General features: G+C 41.7%; 1 protein-coding gene across 1 annotated transcript in view; it reads right to left on the bottom strand.

Moving 5' to 3' along the window:
* Nucleotides 1-21,915, bottom strand: part of CLASP1 (cytoplasmic linker associated protein 1) — a 170,322-nt gene that overhangs the window by 46,022 nt on the left and 102,385 nt on the right. Inside the window, exons 23-27 of the mRNA XM_030323685.1 lie at nucleotides 21,301-21,545; nucleotides 18,739-18,802; nucleotides 16,240-16,403; nucleotides 9,811-9,889; nucleotides 8,648-8,791 (exon numbers count right to left, since the gene is read on the bottom strand). Coding sequence (XP_030179545.1) covers nucleotides 8,648-8,791; nucleotides 9,811-9,889; nucleotides 16,240-16,403; nucleotides 18,739-18,802; nucleotides 21,301-21,545 — 696 coding nt within the window. The remainder of the gene's footprint in view (nucleotides 1-8,647; nucleotides 8,792-9,810; nucleotides 9,890-16,239; nucleotides 16,404-18,738; nucleotides 18,803-21,300; nucleotides 21,546-21,915) is intronic.

Here is a 21,915-nt window from a genome sequence, read left to right as displayed (position 1 = left end):
TACTACACATTTTCATATTATTGAAACATACTTAATAGTTATCTGAAAGAATCTTTTTCACCACCAATGTAATATACGTTAACTTGACCTTTATATTTGCATAAGATTAAATTCCAAAAATCATGCAAAGTAACCTGTGCATTGAAAAAAGACATTTTTGTTAGATGTTAGGGAAAAAAACGCATGCAGAAAAAAATGCACTTCAAAGAGAAAGAAAGAGACTTGAGTTTTAGCAGGGAGAGAAAAAAAGAAAATGTTGCCAATTTAGTAAGAAAGTTTAGGGACTTATTTTTTAATGAATGACAATGGCATTTCAAAATTATAAAATGTATCAGTATTTTTATGTGAAATGTGCCACTACCTTTACTTAAAAAAACCGTGTTTCTTCCCAGAATGATAGGATATCTAATATCACAAATTAACTTGAGGTTTTTCACGAAGCAAATTATAAAAATCAGCGGGATCTTTCAGGAACAAAAGAGCCGCAAGACGATAGGCCTAGAAATTGTGCTAACTAGTGGCCATGTGCTATCAGTGACTTAGTCACGTGGGAAAGCCATTGCAGCAGACTTTACATTTTGGCCCACTACAGAAACTTCTCTTTCAATAACCCTAACGGTGAATTTTGATACGAAATCCAAAAGAGAGATGGAGGAATTTTGAAAATATAACTCGTTGGACAGATGGTACGTGTGGTGATTTATACATATAAATGGATGTAACTTATTTTTACATTTTCCAAAATATGAAATGTAAATGATTTTATACATTTTTCAAAAGTCACCCTTGGGGATTTAAAGCTGTTTTCAAAGTAAAATCCTTTCTAATGAGGTCCAAGCTCCAGAAATGGGTAGAAAATATGATTTAAATCCGTTATTTTAAAAATATTTTATATCACAGTTTTAAAAGGAATGAGACTGTATGGTCCTAAAATATTTTATCTACAACCCTCTGTGTTAGTGAGAAGTCAGAATACTAGAATCCAAACAAGGAAGAAAACTGGGTTATATTTATCATTATCATCAATACATTCTCTTTAAAGGAGTAACTCCAAACATAGCGATGAATTGGAGAGATTCATTTTAAAAAGCTTGGGGCATAGCTCGTGTTTAATAATGGATCAAAAAGTGGAGTGCACCACTGTTCTTGTTCCATCATTGAACTCTTGCCTTTCATAAGAGGCAGGGCCAGTGAGCAGCCCGACCAAAAATGCAAGGTTGCTGCTGACTTCTCTTAACGGACAACTCTAGGGTCATTTATTTTAAAGACCAAATGGCAACTTAAAAGGAACTGACTCCCACTCACGCCCACTCAGCAGTAGAAACTGGTAGATGAGGGCAAAAGGTCCTTCAAATCTTACAGTCACTCTATGGAAAGAACCCCCGGGGCTATCAACTAACTGCCTTGAAGGCAGGAAAGAGTTCTTTGAGACAGGAGATCAATAAAGCTTTTGACAAATGCTTCAGCGCTGGTATTAACTGGGGAAAACTTAAACTTTGGGAGAAAGAGAAGGTTTCTAATTTATTAAACAATTATTGCTTCCCTCCAGATGGTCATTAAAATTGCTTTAGAAAATCGCCGAAGAAAGGTTACTTCAAAACCTCCAGACATTCCTTATTTAGTATCTTGCATATGGTAGGGGACTACACTCAACATAGCTTTTTGTTTTGGGCAGGTAGTTAATCATAAAACACATCAAAACACAAACATTTACACACACACACACACATTCAACATAGTATTATATGAATTTTAGGTTTCTTCACAATCTTTTCAGTGTCTTGCCAAGGGTAATCAGTATTAATAATCTACAATGCAAACAGTGAAGTGTCTTTTTTCAAATTAGTACATAGTTTAAAATCTACCTGTTTACAATTTTCTTCCAAGTTTCCTTCTCCGGGCCCAGAGCAGGTGGAAGCTGACCTAGTGGGGAAATCCTCACCTACTCGACTACGCTGAAGAGGGGACTGACAAACAGGAAAGGCGGCAGGATTTAATGAGAGAAGAAGCAAGTGCTAAAACCAGGGTTATTTGTAAGCTGTGAAAGTATGTGGCTTCTTTTGCAACATCACCTGGACGTATATGATCTAGCAGCTCTAAGAACAGGAAGACGGTAACTACTGGTTTCAAACCTCTACCATTTGCTAGGTGCTCCCTACCCAGCCTTGTTGCTGGCAGCAGTAGCGTTCCTGAGCAAAGAGATCAAAAAAGTCAACTCATTTCTGGAAAGAGCCAGTCACAGTTAAGCTGAGCCTCAAATCCTGTTTGATGGGAAAATCCTGAGCTTTGTGGCTAGGCCACACTGCCTACCTGTAAGTAGACATTAAAATTTTTCAGCTGGAAATTTCAACTTTTGAGGGCTATTTCTATTCTCTTCCTGATCCAGACAACAGCATCTTTATATACCTTCCAGGTTTCTTTGCCATGACTTCATTTACGGCATTTCGGGGGCTAAATTTGCTATCTCATCTGACAAAGCAGGCGCTCAGTGGTAGAAAATCATGTATGCTACGCAAACCCACAGGGATTCTGAATCCTGAAATGTAAACATAGCATTAAAAGTTCTACTGCATTTACATTCCCTTTGGTTGACTGGGGGAAAAAAAATCTTCCTAATGCTGGAAAAAACCTGAGTTCTCCATGTGCTTCACAAATAACAGAGCAAAACCAAAACAAGCCTCCCACGGGGCTGCAGAGGCTGCAATAGCAAATGAAGGAGTCTCTACCTATGTTTTCTATACTGCATTTAGGCCCCCCAATGAAGCCTGAGGCAGGGGTGATTATTCCCATTTTATGGAGAACAAACAAGAATTCTGAGGTTCAGCTGCCAGCTCGCACCACCACCAAGTGGCAGGGGCAGAAGTCAAAGGACGGTCAAACTCTAGAATCCACTTCCTCCTTGTTAATACATTATATGAACACAAAACACAGTTCCTTCAGAAAGGTACAGTTTAGGAGCACCTGGGTGGCGCAGTCGGTTAAGCGTCCGACTTCAGCCAGGTCACGATCTCGCGGTCCGTGAGTTCGAGCCCTGCGTCCGGCTCTGGGCTGATGGCTCAGAGCCTGGAGCCTGTTTCCGATTCTGTGTCTCCCTCTCTCTGCCCCTCCCCCATTCATGCTCTGTCTCTCTCTGTCCCAAAAATAAATAAACGTTGAAAAAAAAAAATAAAAAAAAAATAAAAAAAAAAAAAGAAAGGTACAGTTTGGCCAACAGGACAGACAGCGCTCCCGCACCTAAAACAAGAACAAGGTTACTCTGGGAACAGATTGGGCCAGTGAGGGTCTGGGTGGGGCTTTTCCTGCTGGCCCCCATCAGTCTTGGTCTGGTAAGCCCACTCCACTGCTGACTGGCTTGGGTTCTGGTTTTGGCCGTGCTTCTTCCTTCCTCTTCAAAACATCTTAAATATTTAAACACCTCTCTCTCTCCAACAACAAACACCCAAAACACAGATAAAAAGGGAAACAAAGTAAATATCAAAATATTAAAAATGCTAAGTCAACAAATTAAGAGTTCTATTAGAGTTAAGTTGTTTTCCCAAATAGGACCTTATAGGATGAATTATACTGTCTGCAAACTCCCCAAGTATTGTTTGCAGAAAATTAATGTTCTCTAGAGTAGGGCCAATATGAGGGTTTACTGCACAAATTTCAGACTGAAGGGTTTTTCTAACATTTAGAATATAATCTTGCCCTACTCTTCAGAAATTAAAGCAGGACACCAATAGGAAAACTTGGTTCATGATCACATAGTGCTTTTTTAAATCACCAAGGTTTTCCTAGCACCTGATAGAAACTTTTAGTAACTGCAAATGAAAGATGGTGCAAAAACATTAAGTTTATTTAAAAGAGACAGGGTGCTTTAATTTACCCAGATAAAAATAGTTCCTGTTTTACTTTTTTACAGCCTTAAAATGATAATGACAAGTTCAGATCTTAGAGCAGAGTGATATATATCACATCCCAATTTTTAAGTATTTTAATTTATTTAGGTGCTCGGTTCATTTAGATAAGCTTTCAAATATGGTCCAAATTCTTGTGCAAGGCAGTTTGCATTACTTACAATAGCATCTGTATTTATATAATGTCCATTGGATGGCACATCAGAAGAGAGCATTTAAATAAAAGTGATGCCGTCTCCATGAAGGATTAATCTGCAGTGCCCTAATGTACAGTCTGTGGGTAAGCAGTTAAGGGGCAAAAGAACACATATCCAAATACCGTGCTTTAATGCACCTATTTTAATCAAACAACAATGCTGGATGTGTATAAAGCCAAGTGATCTTGAGTCACAGACATTTAAAAAAAACCTTTGTTTCACATTTATTTATTTTTGAGAGAGAGAGAGAGAGAGAGGAAGAGACAGAGTGTGAGCAGGGGAGGGGCAGAGAGAGACGGAGACACAGAATCCGAAGCAGGCTCCAGGCTCTAAGCTGTCAGTACAGAGCCCGACGCGGGCCTCAAACCCACGAACCTGCGAGGTCATGACCTGAGCTAAAATCAAGAGTAGGATGCTTCACCGACTGAGCCACCCAGGTGCCCCTCCAGCCACTGACATTTTTAATGATTAAAAAAAAATAAATAAATCTAGAAGTACCTGGGTGGCTCAGTGGGTGAAGTGTCCGACTCTTGATTTCAGCTCAGGTCAGGATCTCACCGTTCATGCAACTGAGCCCTGCACTGGGCCCTGCAACGATAGTGCAGAGGATTCTCTCTCTCCCTCTCTGTGCCCCTTCCACCACTCGCGCACTCTCTCTCCCTCAAAATAAATAAATAAACTTAAAAAAAAAACAAAACCCTACAGGGTACCCAGGATACAGAGATGCATCTTGACCCTCACCACAATTTAAACAGTGAGATTAAAAAGCTCCCTATTTAAGTAAGAGTTAGTGAATTAACAAATAACTGTGGAAGATTCCTGCCAACTCACTGAAAGTGAGATAAAGCCTTGGTAGGCAAAACACTTAAGACGCCCCCGAGACTCCCATCTCCCACATACAATCCCTGTACGATCCTCTCCCCTAGAGTGAGACTTGTGAATGATGGAACATCATTCCACTAATTGTTACGGCAGAAGGGACTCTGCAGGTGTAATGAAAAGTCCCTCCCCAGTCAGTTGACTTTCAGGTCATCAAAGGGGAGATTATCCTGGATGGGTGTGACCTAAACCCTTAAGCAAGGTTGGAGGTGCAGGCTTCATTTTAATTTCTCCTCCACTTTGGAAGAATAGTTTTGCTGAACAGAGAATATTTGCTTGGCAGGTTTTTTCTGTCAGCACGCTGAATGCCATCCCATTGCCTCTGTCCTCCACGGTTTCTGAGGAGAAACCAGCTGTGTGTTTTACAGAGGGTCTCTGGGGGATGCCAGGCTGCCTCCCTCTTGCTGCTTCCAGGATTCTTTACTTGTCTCTGTCTCTCAATTGTTTGATTACGATGTGTCTATCTGTGGATCTTTTCTTATCCTACTGGGAGTTTATGGAGCTTCTTAGATGGGTAGACTTAAGGTTTTTCATCACATTTGGGAAGTTTGGGGAAATTTTTTCCCCAAATATTCTCTTGCTGGCTTTGAAGAAACAAATTGCCAAGCTGGGGAGAGGGAGGTGTGGCAGGGCTGGCAGGTGGCCCACGAGCTGAGAATGTCCCCTACTGACAGCCAGAAAACAGGCCCCTCGGCCCTCCTGTAAGGAATGGAATTCGGCCAAGAACCAGTGATTAAGAAAAGACTAGGCCTCAGATGAGATCAAAGACCCAGACGACACTGTGATTTCAGTCTGTTAAGACCCTAAGCAGAGGACCCAAAGACCATGTGCCAAATTCCTGAATCAAAGAATTACAACACAGGGGCGCCTGGGTGGCTCAGCTGGTTAAGTGTCCGACTTCAGCTCAGGTCATGATCTCAGTCTGTGAGTTCGAGCCCTGCGTCGGGCTCTGTGCTGACAGCTCAGAGCCTGGAGCCTGCTTCGGATTCTGTGTCTCCCTCTCTCTCTGCTCCTCCCCTGCTCATGCTCTGTCTCTCTCGTCTCAAAAATAAATAAAAACATTAAAAAAAAAAAAAAGAATTACAACATAATAAATGTGTGTAGTTTCAAGCTACTTAGTTTGTGGTGTTTCAGTATACAACAGAAAACGAACACAGAAGTCAAAACGGGGCCTCTGACATTATGGTTTTAAAAATAATGGTTTCGAAATGCTACTTAAAATGAGATCACCTCTTTCTGGACATTTATCATTCCCTTAATTCATTCAAACTATTTATGAAATGTTTACTTTGCTCACACAGGTATTGTGCTAGGTGCAGAGATACAGGGCGAGAGAAAATAGGGAGGGTGAGAAGTCCCTGGGGAATAGCAAGTCTAGCCCCAGGCCTGAAGATACTGCAGATGAAGGCTCGGACCAAGGGAATCGATCGCAACCAGGTCAACACTGTACCAGCAGCTTGTATGTCTTGAGGTGCAACTCCAGGGTAATGGTCTAAAACACCAGGTCGCAAACTTGTGCGTTAAAAAACAGCCAACAGTGGAGGGAATCCCAATGAGACCCAAAACAATGTCCATACTTTACACTACACCAATTAGGTCAAATTACCTGGGGTAGAGCCCAGGAACAGAGGCAGATTTTAACCGTAGCCAGGACTGAGAACTACTGATGTAATAAAAAAGCTTTCCAAATTTCCTGAAGATCAGGATTACTGGCCCAGAACCTGGATCTGAACTCAGTCTGAAGGCGAGGTGCTGAGCAGTCCTCGACACGGGAAGGGGAAGAAGTGAGGGCAGGCAACAGGAGTGGAACACCAATGGAGACCAGGCTTTGTGAAGTAGCACCGCGTGACCCAAAATGACTGACATTAAGTGTTGAAGATCCAACAGTAAACGATCCACATGATTTCTGGCAATAAGTTTAATATCCTAACCATAACTGACTCAAGCCTTGGGAGCCTAAGGCTAAATAACTCAAGGAAGAAAGTTCCTATAACATCCTCCTTAGAAAAGTTAGGAAAATAAATTGTAGTTCAAGTTTTTAATGCGCACATCCAGAGAAAGTGATACGTAAGTCTATAATGTTTCAGTCCTACAGGAAGGAATACTTAAGTAACATTCAATTACAAAAGGCACACACATAGACACACACACACACATTTACATGTTATGACTAAAGACAGAAAGCTACCCTTAAGGCTTTTGTATTTTGGCCACCGTTGTGATTCTAAAAACTACAACAGAAATATCTGTTTGTGACTTACACACCAAGCAAATCATTCAACCACCTCCTATTGTACCTCCCTAATCCCAAACTGGTTTAATGGCTAAATCAGAGGTTGCCAGTGAAATGCCTCTTTGATAACAATTTTGAATGAGTGCTTTAATAGGATTTGCCCTTGTTCCTTGTCCTTGGACAACTTAGTTTATGACTATACAATGGACACAGGACTTACATGATCCGTAACCCTTCTAAAGAAACCTTTCACAGAATTCTTCTGTTCTTGTCTTTGAACTTCAATGGAAGAGGAGCTAAGTGTTTATTGGCAATTGGAAATTTACCACTCCTGCTAACTATTGCTTGGATTTCTCCTTTCCTTTTTTCCTGCTGGACCCAAGTGGTCCACATTATCAACTCTGCTTAAGGCCAAACAACTCCACTGGTAGGGCCAAGGATGGAAGGAATGTGGTACAGAAGAAAAAATGCAAGGCTCGTGATTATACACAAATAACCAAAATCACGTACCTCCAGTCTGGAAGCAGAACTGAGAAAGCTGGCTTTTAAGAGTACTTCATGAAGGCTACTTAGTTTATACATAAAGTGAAAAGAATAATGGCCATGTGTCAAACTCAAGCAGTGGGAAGCTCAAGCACAGAACGACATCAACAGGCAGAGAGTAAGAGAGACAAACACAGTAATTTACGCTTGCGGTGTGCTTACAACTTGTCAGGAACCGACAAAGTGTTTCACATGTAATAATTAATCTTTGTAATGGTCCTGATGCAGAGTACTATCTTGAAAGAGAAATAATAGTACTCTGTGCTCTTTCCTATGTTATCTGCTCCTCAATGTGTCATTTCTGAAAAAAGTAGCCAATATTCTTCAGCTGATAAACTAACAAAACAACACCTTGATATCACGGTGCATCCAAAATCTGAATTCTATCTCCCCATGTCACTCCCCAAGTCAGAGTGTGTTCCAAGTATGGTATGTAATCTGAAATTGTTTGCTCTTTTTAAATTCAGAAATTCATTTCTTAGCAAATTTTCAGCCACCTTTTGCTATGAGGCACCTTGTGGCCAGGCAGCCTTAGATTTTCAATTCTGTCCTCAAAGTCCATGTCACAAAACTGGTATGTGGAAAACCGACGGCCTGAAGAGACACTAAACCATGAGTGATTTCTCACTTAAAAAGAATAAAATAGATGCCTAAGAAAACCACAAACCAATCATACACGATTTCCGATTTTCATTTTGATGCTGGAAGACTGGGACTAGGTGGAACTGGAGAAAGATAAGGGGCAACAGCAAAGTCTTGGTTTCACAGAAAAGGAGTAATAAAGGATCCCATGTAGGTGTGTGGGATGGTGTGCAAGTTCCCAAGTACATTTCTTTTCCTAACACATGCCTGAGAACGGTGTGTTTAAAGCTGCACTTGAGCTCTCACGGACATACCTTTCTCACGTCTGAACTCTTTGGTTCTGTTGTCCAGGTTATAATTCTAGAAACTGCAAGCCTCGTCTCACTAGAGTTTACAAAATCCGTTGGATCCATCTGCCTAGCGAGGGACTCGATGTACTTCAGGATTGCAACTTTGACCTGAAAGATCCAATAATTATACTCATTAGGTACACTTATGAATCTCTGAATAGAATTCTGATCAGAGAAAAGTAAATACAATTGAGGGGACCCCTTCTTTCTCCTGGATCTATGTTTTCACATAGAGCCACGTCCATCAGGGACAAAAGCATGAAATGGCTGACAGGTTAAGTTTGGGAACAGGAAGACTGGCATACAGATCAACCTTCTTCAGTTTTAGATCACCGTGCCTGTGGAGGAGGCCTGCTCTGCCTCCTCACATACACAGCAAGACACCTGCAGGGCATGAGCCCCCATGGGCAGGCCACGGGATTACCGACTCTGCCGCTTGACCAGGAAGCACTTAGTATTGTTTTTTGGGCATCCTAGGCCACGTCTTGCAAGGTAGCATTTTTAGCAATCACGCTGATATTCTACCTTAACTTCTCCACTGATGCCTCAATTGGTTTTGACCTTAGGAGAAGAGGGCGGTTATTGATTGCAGCTATCCTAAAACCCCAACAAAAGCTAATGAATAAAGAAGAGATGACGTACGCGACCTAATTGAAATTAATACATATCCTCCCTCAAATTCAGTCTTATAGTTATGATTTTCCAAAATACGTGATAATTAATTTTCATGTGTTAGAACGTTAATATGGAAAACATTTCAGTAAGATACCTTATATCAACACACCAGAATTTTCTAGTTTAAATACGGTGGAAAACAGCAAAAATACTCAAATGTTGGTGAGGATGTGGAACTACTAGGCCTGCCATTATATTGCTGGTAGGAATATAATATGGTACAACCATTTGAACAGTTTAAAATAACATTAAACACGACCCACCCAACGAACCAGTGACTCTTCTCCTAGGTACTCAAACAAGAAAAATGGAAACATGGCCCCAAACAGTTGTGTAAGAATGCTCACAGCAGACTTATTCCTAACAGCCAAATACGAGTCATATACAAAAAAGGACATTTTAAGCAAATTTGACTTCTAGAGGTTGAATTGTAATGACAAATAGTCACCAACCTTGAGGTTAGGAGTTTGAGTTTGATCCACAATAAATCTCATCAAAATGTTAAACTGTTGGTCAAATGGAAAGGAGTCCCTAGGTTTAAGAGAAGAAAGAAAGTGCTCATTTTAAGGAAAGATACGTTACAAAAAATAATGCAAAACCATCTCAGAAACAAAAATATACCTCTAGAGATAAGTCTGATGGACACGGAAGCAAGCCTCTACACAGGTAATTGTACTTTCCATTTTATATAAATACTAGAGTAATATACATTATATATAAAATTAAGAAGATGGAAAATCTTTTTTTTTTTACTTATTATTTTAAAAAAATGTTTTATTTATTTTTGAGAGGGGGAGGGGCAGAGACAGAGCGGGGCAGAGAATCTAAAGCAGGCTCTGTGCTGATAGCACAAAGCCCGATGCGGGGCTCAACTCACCAAGTGCAAGATCATGACCTGAACCGAAGTCGGACGCTCAACCAACTCAGCCACCCAGGTGCCCCAGAAAATGGGAAATCTTGCTATAAGTCCCAAAACACACACGACACTTAGAGTTATGTATGCTATTTTAGAAATGAAGCCCAAAACGATAAAAGAGATTCCTACCTGCCTTCTAGAATGTGCTCATCTTCTTTCCAGGTACCTTTCTGAAACTGCTTCATGAGAAAAACTTCCAATTCCGAAATCTTAATTTACATCCTGACGAGGCTGCCTACAGCTGCCCTTGCTTAAGCTAACCATGCTGTCCTCCTTGGTCCTACTGGGCAACTGCTTCTGGTCTCTATGTTGTAGGGTGACCACAAAGAGTATGGGAGACCCAGCAAGGGAATCCCCCATCCAGCTACAACACATATGCAGAAACCAGGGCCCTCCTCTTCTCACCTGTTCCTGATCTCATTTCTTGCAATCATTTCACATCTTTGATACATCTGAGTAACCCCGAGGACTCTTGGCTAGCCAAAGTCCATGCTCCTTCCCTTAAAATGCTGCAATTACCAGCATTAGTTTAAAAGTGCATAATCGTGTCCATGTAGGAAGACGTAGACGTATTTTCCACACTAATAGGAAAGATGGTGCAATGCAAACATCTATTACAACTGAGGCTGAGTGACGGCATTGTTTCCTTTGGCCTCTCTAAGGGACTCTTCCCAATCTACAGAAGTATAGTAACAAGAACGGGGAAGCAGGTTCAGATCTGTGAAGTCACAGGATGAACTTGAAATTTTACTTTTTTTTTTTTAATGTTTTTATTTTTGAGACAGAGAGCATGAATGGGGGAGGGGCAGAGAGAGAGGGAGACACAGAATCGGAAGCAGGCTCCAGGCTCTGAGCCATCAGCCCAGAGCCCAACGCGGGGCTCGAACCCACGGACCGTGAGATCGTGACCTGAGCTGAAGTCGGACGCTTAACCGACTGAGCCACCCAGGCGCCCCTGAATTTGAAATTTTAATGACATAATGTAAAGAAAATGCAAAGCACAGAGCACATCCTGGGTACTAATATTACTACTGTTATAATTACTAATAAAAAGTAAACGTGACCCAATAGCACATGTATTTGTACCCAGGAAGCCAGGAGGACCACTTCTGCAAGCAAAGTACGCTTTAGCATACATGACTTAAGTGACTCACACCAGCTATAAATTAGAGAAACGAGCTTGACAAACCACACACAAAACTTCTGTCTCCTTCTGCAGCAAGGGGAGAACGGAGAATCCATTTCAGTATAAGCTGGCATGTTTAACCTGGAAATGTGTCTGTGGCCAGGCACGGCCAAAGGAAAGGAAGTAGGCAGACTCACAATCAGACCTGTTATCTTAGGAACCCCCCTCAGCCATTACAAAGGCCCTCCCCTCCCTTCCCCGCCAATACTCACTGATGGGTCCTAAATATGCATAAATAGCTAGGCATCTCAGCTGCTGAGAAAACTGAATAATGAACGTGCTCTAGAGATTTGGATCGAATCTACCCAGGAGAGGATTCTTAAAGGAAAGGGGCATCCAGGAAAATAACCAGAGGGTTTTCCTTAATCAACAAAGTTTAGGAGTAAAATGTTAATATTCCTGCCATCCCTAAAGATCTGAAAGTTTTTGCCCTTCACAAATTCACCTATATGAAGGAAGAGATCTTTAGGCCAAGTCTGATTCACAAATGTTTTATCTGGCTTTCAGAGTGTCATTTAAAAATAGGGGCGCCTGGGTGGCGCAGTCGGTTAAGCATCCGACTTCAGCCAGGCCACGATCTGGCGGTGCGTGAGTTTGAGCCCCGCATCGGGCTCTGGGCTGATGGCTCAGAGCCTGGAGCCTGTTTCCGATTCTGTGTCTCCCTCTCTCTCTGCCCCTCCCCTGTTCATGCTCTGTCTCTCTCTGTCCCAAATATAAATAAACGTTGGAAAAAAAAAAAATAAAGCTCAAATGTGTTGCCTTATTCCACATTTCTGACCTTTCTTGGGAAGTCTGGGACCACTGGGCCCACATGCCAACATGGCCACCTCTCTCTACGGAAGTTCCCTAGCCCACAGCGTCACCGTCCCTCCTGTCTACTTCACTCAGTTACTATCAGCTGGACCCGCCTCGCCCTTCTAGTCAATCCCTGGCTGACCCTTTACAAATCCAGTAATACACCGGCATGCAGGAATGTTCCTTAATTTCACTAAACTCGCTCATCCAAAGGAGGGACGGCATTTGAAAAGCTTATTGTAAATATAGTATATTATACTGAGCTCACTGAATACCAAGGGAGAGCTCTTTGGATAATAAAATTCTATAGCAGCACAAATTATACAGATCTACAGGGTCAGGAACCAAAAGAAAACAGTTGGCACCAGAGCACAGAGGAATAAATGCATGTTTCGCAGTCACAAACAACTAACAGACACATACATGGGGGATGATGGCAGGGTGACGTGTGCTACTGCTAGTGGAGGGAGCCAGAGAGGAAAGAAAAAGTGCAAATACTATCCACATTCTCCTTCAGGAGAGAAAGTCGCACATCCACAGACCAGTCTGCAGTAAGGGGAACACACAGCGGTGTAATAACCAGCAGTCCTGGATTCCAGTTCCCAGATGGCCACTAACACGCACTGTGACCCGGGCAAGTCAAGTAAAGTCTGTTTCCTCATTAATAAAATGAAGGTGGGTCCTTCTGTTTTGGACATTCTATGATATATAGTAATATTCCAGTGTGTAGTAACTGAGTCATATAAAAGTTACTCTACTGAGGATAATTAGTTGATCTGGAGTCATTGGCTTATTCTTTTAAAAATTCACTGATCTGACCTATAACCCTCTATCTTCCACCAAATGGCAACTGAGTCATTACAGCGAGGTGTCTTCTGAGGCTATTTAATTTCTAATACTCGTATGTTGCGAACTTACAACTGCAGACACAGTAGATAAGAGGTTTCTGAAAAATGACAGCACACAGTTTTTCACATGTCTCTGAATCTCCACAGCTCTTCTTTCTTTCCTTGTAACAGGTCACAACTGTTATGCGTTATCAACCTCTGAGCCAGTGAATGCTAACAGAGATTGTACCTGGGCGAGTGGGAGCCCTACATCATATGTGGCTAGCAAGATTTCTAGTGTGACTTGTAAGAAGATGGAAGTATTAAAAATACTGAGGTCTTGAACTATTGGGACCTCATCCAGATAAAAAGTTTCTGCACAGTGAAGGAAACAATCAGCCAAACTAAAAGGCAACCAATGGAATGGGAAAAGATATTTGCAAACGACATCAGATAAAGGGTTAGTATCCAAAATCTGTAAAGAAATTATCCAACTCAACACCCAAAACACAAATAATCCAGTGAAGAAATGGGCAAAAGACATGAAGAGACACTTCTCCAAAGAAGACATCCGGATGGCCAACCGACACGTTAAAAAATGCTCAACATCACTCACCATCAGGGAAATACAAATCAAAACCACAATGAGATATCCCCTCACACCTGTCAGAATGGCTAACATTAACAACTCAGGCAACAATAAAAGTTGGCGAGGATGCAGAGAAAGAGGATCTCTTTTGCATTGTTGGTGGGAATGCAAGCTGGTGCAGCCACTCTGGAAAACAGTATGGAGGTTCCTCAAAATTAAAAATAGAACTACCCTGCGACCCAGCGATTGCACTACTAGGCATTTACCCAAGGGATACAGGTGTGCTGTTTAGAAGGGACGCATGCACCCCCATGTTTACAGCAGCACTATCAATAATAGCCAAAGTATGGAAAGAGCCCAAATGTCCATTGGTGGATGAATAGGTAAAGAAGATGTGGTATATACATAAAATGGAGTGTTACTTGGCAATCAAAAAGAATGAAATCTTGCTATTTGCAACTACGTGGATGGAACTGGAGATTATTATGCTAAGTGAAATAAGTTAGAGAAAGACAAATATCCTATGACTTCACTCATATGAAGAATTTAAGATACAAAACAGATGAACATAAGGGAATGGAAGCAAAAAGAATATAAAAACAGGGAGGGAGTGAAACATAAGAGACTCTTAAATACAGAGAATAAACTGAGGGTTGCTGGAGGGGCTGTGGGTGGGGGGATGGGCTAAATAGGTAAGGGGTTAAGGAAGACACTTGTTGGGGATGAGCACTGTGTGTTACACACAGGGGATAAGTCACTGGAATCTACTCCTGAAAACATTATTGCACTATATGCTAGCTAACTTGGATGTAAATTAAAAATGAATAAATAAAAATACCGAGGTCTTAGGGTGCCTGGGTGGCTCAATGGGTTGAACGTCGGCTCAGGTCACAATCTCACGGTTTGTGAGATTGAGCCCTGCATAGGGCTCTGCGCTAACAGTGTAGAGGATGCTTGGGATTCCCTGTCTCCCTCTCTCTCTGCCCCTCCCCCACTCACGTATGTGTGCATACGTACATGCGTGCTCTCTCTCAAAATAATCATTTTTTTAAAATACTGAGGTCTTCAGAAGGATGTACATAAATACTCTAAAATGTCTTTTAAAGATAAGAGGATCAATTTGCAAGGTTTTATACTTGTTTTTACATTTGTCTTGAGCATTCACAAAAATAACACCAACTTTTCATCTCATGGAAAGCAGGGACATTTCAACAAATCTGTTAACAAGAGAATGTGGAAATGGTGTAAGAGAGGACTTATTCAAGCAGCTGACAAAAACAAAAGAGAATGCCAGAAAAACACTATAAGAGTCTTGTAACATCAACATTGTCTAGCCTACGTGAACAGATACATTCCCAAACGTGACATCAACAAATGTCAAACAAGTGTCAAGCAAATCCATGAAAAGGTGCCCAACATCACCATGAGGGAAATGCAAATCAAAACCACGGTGAGCTATCACCTCACACCTCCTAGTTATTATAAATGTTGAGGATGTGCAGAAAAGGGAACCCTTGTGCACTGTAGGCAGGAATGTAAATTGGTGCTGCCACTATGAAAAACAGTATAGATGTTCCTCAAAAAATTAAAAATAAAGGGGCGCCTGGGTGGCTCAGTCAGTTAAGTATCCAACTCTTGATTTTGGCTCAGGTCATGATTTCACGGTTCATGACATCAAGCCCCACGTCGGGTTATGCATGGCAGTGCAGAGCCTGCTTGGGGTTCTTTCTCTCCTTCTCTCTCTCTCTCCTTCTGTGCCAAGCCCCCCCCCCCCACCAATAAAGAAACTTGAAGACATAAATTAATTAAAAATTAAAAATAGAAACATCATATAATCCAGTAAATTTGACTTCTGGGTATGTATACAAAGGGGATGAAACCACTATCTTGAAGAGACCTCTGACCTCATGTTCACTGTAGCATTATTTACAATAGTCAAGATACAAAACAACCTAAGTGTCTGTCAACAGATGAACGAACGGACAAAGAAAAATAATGGCATATTATTCGGTCATAAAAAAGAAGAAAATGCTGCCATTTGGGACAACATGGATGGACGTTGAGGGCATTATGCTAAGTGAAATAAGCCAGACAGAGAAAGATAAATGTTGCGTGATCTGACTTATACGTGGAATCGAACAAACAAAAAGAAACAAATAAAAAACAAAACAAAAAAACCCTAAATCCATAAAAACAGAGTAGAATGGTGGTTGTCAGGGGATGCGGGGGTGGGAAGCATGGGGAGATGCTGGTCAAAGGGAACAAGCATACGTAACACGCAGCAGCTCTGGGGATCTGAAGTACAGATGGTGATTACCAGTTACCAGGACTGGATTATAAACTTGACAGTGGCTAAAAGAATAAGCCCTTACATGTTCTTACCACGAGCACAATAAAAGAATGGTAATTATGTGAGGTGAAGAATGTGTCAACTAACACTGTGGTAATCATTTAGCAATGTACACGTGTATTAAACCATCATGTTATACACTTCAAATTTAGAGGCCGTTTTATGTCAGTTACAACTCAAAAGCTGGGGAAAAAAGTGGTCTGGTCCTTAAAACTTACCTTGTGACATCTAGAGCCTTTTGAACTTTTGCTTGCACAGATCCAAGTAAATCTGCCCCCATTTTCTTAAGTAATTGTGTGAGAAGAACAAAAAGCCAGTCTTGTAAGTCGTCCTTATGAATTATTATAAAATCCACCAGAGTCTCCAAAAACATACTGAAAACCTAGACGGAAACATTTCATATATGTAATTCAGAATTGTCTCCAAAGTCTCTAAAACACGGACAGGTCATATTAGAGAAGACAAATGTATTTAAAAATAAAGGAAAAAGGATTGGAACTTACTCTCTGTTGTGAATTCCACCGCAAACCAGGCCATGCAACAAAACAAATTCCATGTTAGTCTACAGTGAATTAATACCATTTTCATGCAGTTTTTTAAAAGACCTGAAAAGACTACAAACTGATCTCTGATACTCTCCCCTCCCTCAATATGTCTTCGAAATACAGTATTGAGAGAAATTAACTTTACTGAAAAGTGTCAGTTTATTCCTGCAGGCTTTTCCTCCTTCCTTCCTTTCTCTTAAAAAAAAAAAAAAAAAAAAGGTATTTTAACCATCATAATTCTGTACTATTACTGTTCGTTATCTAGCACTCAACAAGTACTATTTGGATGTTGGAGGATGAGGGAGGAAAAAACACTTGTGCACTGTATGACTCCAATTCAGATACTGCAAAGGAATATCTTTATAAGGAGATACTGTAAAAGTGATAATAGTCTTCACTGTAAAAAAGTATGGTACACAGTCCGCATAATTCTTATGCTGCCGTGCAGTCATTAACGCTGTCTAAGGTGAGATAAGAGTCCACAGTGGACTATCCTGGAACCGATTTCAGAGAGAGAAGTACCCCATTTGGCTAACGAGTCGTGCTCTACTGGGACAATCCAGCCATTATAGACCTGCTCAGTTCTAGCACAGCAGCTATTAACCACCAGGGGTCTCCAGTGAGACAGCTCAGAAATAACTCACTGAGCCCCAGGGATTCCTGACTTAGCTCAAAGGCAGCTAGCAAATATGAACTAAACTGAGACCTCCAAACTCACTGTACAAGAGCCTTCTGATGGAAACAAATTTCCTTCTTTATCCTCATATTCTGGTTCTGAATCAGCAATCTAGAGGTGACAGGTAATAGAAATTTCATCAATGCCCCATACCACCTAATACCCCTTATGCCTTAAGTCTTATGAATCTTATGCTTATGCTTAAAATCTTCCTGCTTTTAAACACTACCTTAGAGAAAAATCATGATAATTAGATCTTTGGATATCTGTGTGGCCCTAGAACCCAACCTTTCTTGAATTTTATGAATGTTGTTAATGTGGACTTTGCTGTGAGGATCATCACAGGACTTTTAAGACATGCTTCAAGACCAGGATCGAGGAAAAATGCTGTCCCCAACTCGCCCCCCCCCCCCCCCCCGTAGAGACCAGAGAACCCACACATTCATTCTCCTAGGCTCTCATGAGCATCTCAAAGGACAGGACCCATAAGTTGTTTCTGTCCTTTATCCATCCTTTAAACTTCCCCAATAAACTCATTCCCCCTGTTTTCTTTCTGTAAAAGCACCCGACAGCCTCTAGGACTCCTCCCCAACTGATGGTATGTGCTTCAAATCTGGACTCCAAGTAAGCTTCTGGAAAGACCCCCTCTCGGCGCCACTCCTAGAAAGGGCCTGGGTCACACTCAGTGTTGTTTCCCCCCCAGCAGGGATCCCCTCACGCTCAGCACTCTCCTTGGACCCCGGGAGTGTGGACACCTGCTAAATGGCCGCAGTTCTTAGGGACAGCAAGTTCTTAGGGACAGCAAATTCTATTTGGAGAAATAGTTTAACCGGGTTTTTCAACAAATCCGTTACATAAATGCTTCTATTTTTCTGTCCTGTCCTATATAGACACATTCTACGTGGGATACAAAAAAAAAAAAAAAAAAAAAAAAAAATCATGTATTTGATTATCTTCTTTACTGTAAGTTAAAAAAAAAAAGGGGGGCACTACATTATAATACAATGTTTTATTCTAGCACCACTGTTTGGCTAATAGGAGGCACCCAAAAGTATCTGAATGAGTAAGAATACATCTGACTCTTTTCCATTAACTCTTAAAACATACTTTATCCAGCCCGAAGTTTTATGGACATTTTAAGTTCTCCAGAAGTCATTTTTAAAAGATATAACGGGGGGGGGGGTGCCTGGGTGGCTCAAGTTGGTTAAGCTTCCGACTCTTGATTTTGGCTCAGGTCATGATCTCACTATTCGTGAGACTGAGTCCCTGCTTGGGACTCTCTCTCCGTCTCTCTCAAAAAACAGAAACAAAAACAAACAAACAAACAAACAAAAAAACAGCTTAAAAGATATAACATCAACTACTGCAGAAACTGGTGTTAAATTGGAAGGTCTAAACTGCACTATGGGGAACTGTCTCTCACTCTTAAGTAGTGTATTATACAGCTCACGTGGGCATGCAGGGGGGGCGTCAGCAGGCAGGATTCCCAGGCTTACCTTGCTGTGAGGGTCAGCAAACATTCGAGTGAAGATCTCACACAGTCTTTTCAATTCTACTCGACTAGAGGAAATAAAATGGAAAGAAATGAACTTGGAATTTCATGAGTCAACACTGAGATTAGTGACAGCTTTTGTTTTTTCTGTATTTTGAGAAGGGGGAGGCGTAGAGAGAGGGGGCGATTGAGAATCCCAAGCAGGCTCTACACTGTCAGCGCAGAGCCCAGTGTGGGGCTTGAATTCACAGACCATGAGATCATGACTTGAGCCGAAATGAACAGTCGGAGGCTTCACCGACTGAGCCACCCGGGCACCCTGTGACAGCTTTGTAAAAAATAATTTTTATGTAACAGGGACGCCTGGGTGGCTCAGTTGGTTGAGCGTCCAACTTTGGCTCAGGTCATGATCTCGTGGTTCATGGGTTCGAGTTCCACATGAGGCTCTGTGCTGACAGCTCAGAGCCTGGATCCTGCTTTGGATTCTGTGTCTCCCTCTCTCTCTGTCCCTCCCTTGCTCACACTCTGTCTCTCTCTCTCTAAAAATAAATAAACAGTAAAATTAAAAAAAATTTTTTTAAAATAATTTTTATATAACAAAGTTTTTTTCACAAATAAATTAACTTATTTAAGTCATGATGAAATTAAGTAGAAATATAAAATCATGATAGTTGGGCTCTCATCTGAAAACGAGGAAACAGTCTTCCAGAGTGACTGCTGAAGTTCACACACATGGGGGAGGCAAAAGCCATGAGCTAAACCCCACTCATTTGAGGTCTGTCTTCCACCTGCCACAGATGAAACTCAATGAGATAAACTAGGAAAAGCACGGTGGTTTGGGGTCAGACAGACCTGGATTAATCTCAGTTTTGCTACAAAGTACTCAGATGTCTTTAGATCTGTATCAAACAAATGACTACAGGGAGGGTTAAGGAGAGAACACACTTCCTTCCTACAGCTACTGAGACAAAGCAAATGTTCATTTCCTGTTAGTGCCCTTTTGCTTTTTCTTATCCTTATCTATACCACTGAGGCCGATTTTACTTCAAGGCTTGAGTATAAGGATCATCATCTCGCCCCCAAATTACCCCCTGAGTAATCCCCCTTCACACATATGAGACAGCTGGTTTGATGATCTACTTTAACATCAGTAACACAGCGCTCTAGATTAGACCAATCCCAATCAATAGATTTCTAGAGATTATTCAACGGATACTTGGTCAACATTAAAATATTAAGAAAGGGGACCACCAGATTAAGCAGATTCTGAGGAATCATCATCTCAATAAACCATCCTCATTTTGTTGTTGACAGCTCACTAGTGAATGTCAGAGGCTACCTGAATTTCAGAAGGCATAGGACAAAGCTGCTCAAGACCTCTTCGTGACCAGAATGGAATAATGGGGGGCTGGGGGGAGGTAGGAGGACAGCACATAACAAGTCCGAATATGGCAGGGCGGAGTCTGACTGACTGGACGGGCACACTTAACAGCATGGGGATTCATCAGTCAATGTTCACTTAGCTTCGCAGGGCCCACCTGTGACCATAAACTTACACACGTTCAAAATTTATCTTAGAAAAACCATCCAGGGGCACCTGGGTGGCTTAGTCGGTTAAGTGTCCAACTCTTGGTTTCGGCTCAGGTCATGATCTCACAGTTTGGGTGGGATCGAGCCCCAGCACTGGGCTCCACGCTGACAGCTAGGGGCCCACTTGGAATTCTCTCTCTCTCCCTTTTTCTGCCCCTCCGCCCGCATGTACGTGCTTGCTCTCTTTCTTTCTCGAAATAAACTTAAAAAAAAAAAAATTATCCAAAGAATATACTGCATTTCATGGATTCCAACTTTCTCAAATTCTTCACGTTGTAACATTTCTATAATTTTGAGCTTTGTCTTACAATCAAAGACATATTAGTATTGCCATGGTTTAATAAGCAAGCATTTCTTCTTAGAGGGATGTAAAATAACGGTGCATCAATGGTGCCTTAGATTTGATGAAGTATGGTATAAACACATACTTTTTTGGTGTAATACAAGCTCATTTGAGAAAATTTATGAAACACAGAAACAAAGGCAAAAACAAAGTAATCACTTCTAGTGATAATACCGTTACAAGTTTAAAGTACTCTTAGTATGTCATCACTATACACATTTATAAGGTATATATGTGTTTGCATATTGAAACATTTTAGATGGAGACTGCTATCATTTTACCCACAATCCCAAAGTGTAATGAACCATATCAACCTGCAGAGTTGATTTTTTTACCTAAACTGCAAACTGTACCAAGATTTCTCAAACAACACCTACCTGATACATATGAACTGTAAGGGAACCAAATGTTTTACACACCTAATAAAGTACAGAGTATTTGCCAGAGGTTTCAAAGTCTCTGGAAGGCAAAGACCATGTCTTAGCCATCTTAGCACTCGTAGTGCCTGACCCCGAGCCTTGGAACTCTGGAAGGACTGCACGAATGGCAAGGAATCGATTCCATTTAAGGTGCTGATGAGCAGACCATGAGACTTAGAACTTGGCTCACAGCCTCGGCCTTCTGTCCCCTCACCTCAGTGTTCTTTGGCTCTTCAGCAAGTTCTGCAGGCCGAGAAGCCCTTCTTTCCTTTCCGACCAGTTGGAACTGGCACAGTGGTTGAGAACTTCTGCTACGTCCTCGGTCTGCCGCAGATAGTGGGGAATGCCGCCGTTCCTGGAGCCGTACGAGCGCTCAGAGCAAACGCTTGAGGCATCGCTGTTGGCATCGTCATCAGAATACATCCCGTACGGCTCATACCTCCTCCTCACCGGCTTCTTCTGTCAGGTCCAACGGAGGTGGGAGTGACGGAGGAAGAAATGGGAAGGCGAAATGACCGCGAGTCACGCCAAACAAAATCGGCAACAGTTAATGGTAAAAAGATACACGCACGCACGCACACGGGCACGCACGCACACAAGCACCGCACTTTCCTGTGCTTACAGATTAGGGAAATAAAAACAGAAAAGCAGACGTCCAGTCGGGATAGGATAACAAGCAGAGCAATCCACAGCAGAGACGAAAAGAGTACGGTCTCTAGTCCGGTGTGTGGACTTTGCAGTAAGACAGAATTGGGTGGTCAGCCTGCAGCCGCTGATGGGCTGAGGAAGCCCGGAAAGCCTCCTAACCTTCCTGCTTCACTCTCCCCAT

This window comes from Lynx canadensis, chromosome C1 (genome assembly GCF_007474595.2).
Source record: "Lynx canadensis isolate LIC74 chromosome C1, mLynCan4.pri.v2, whole genome shotgun sequence".
Classification (NCBI taxonomy): domain Eukaryota; kingdom Metazoa; phylum Chordata; class Mammalia; order Carnivora; family Felidae; genus Lynx; species Lynx canadensis.
This window is presented reverse-complemented; position numbering and strand designations above follow the sequence as displayed.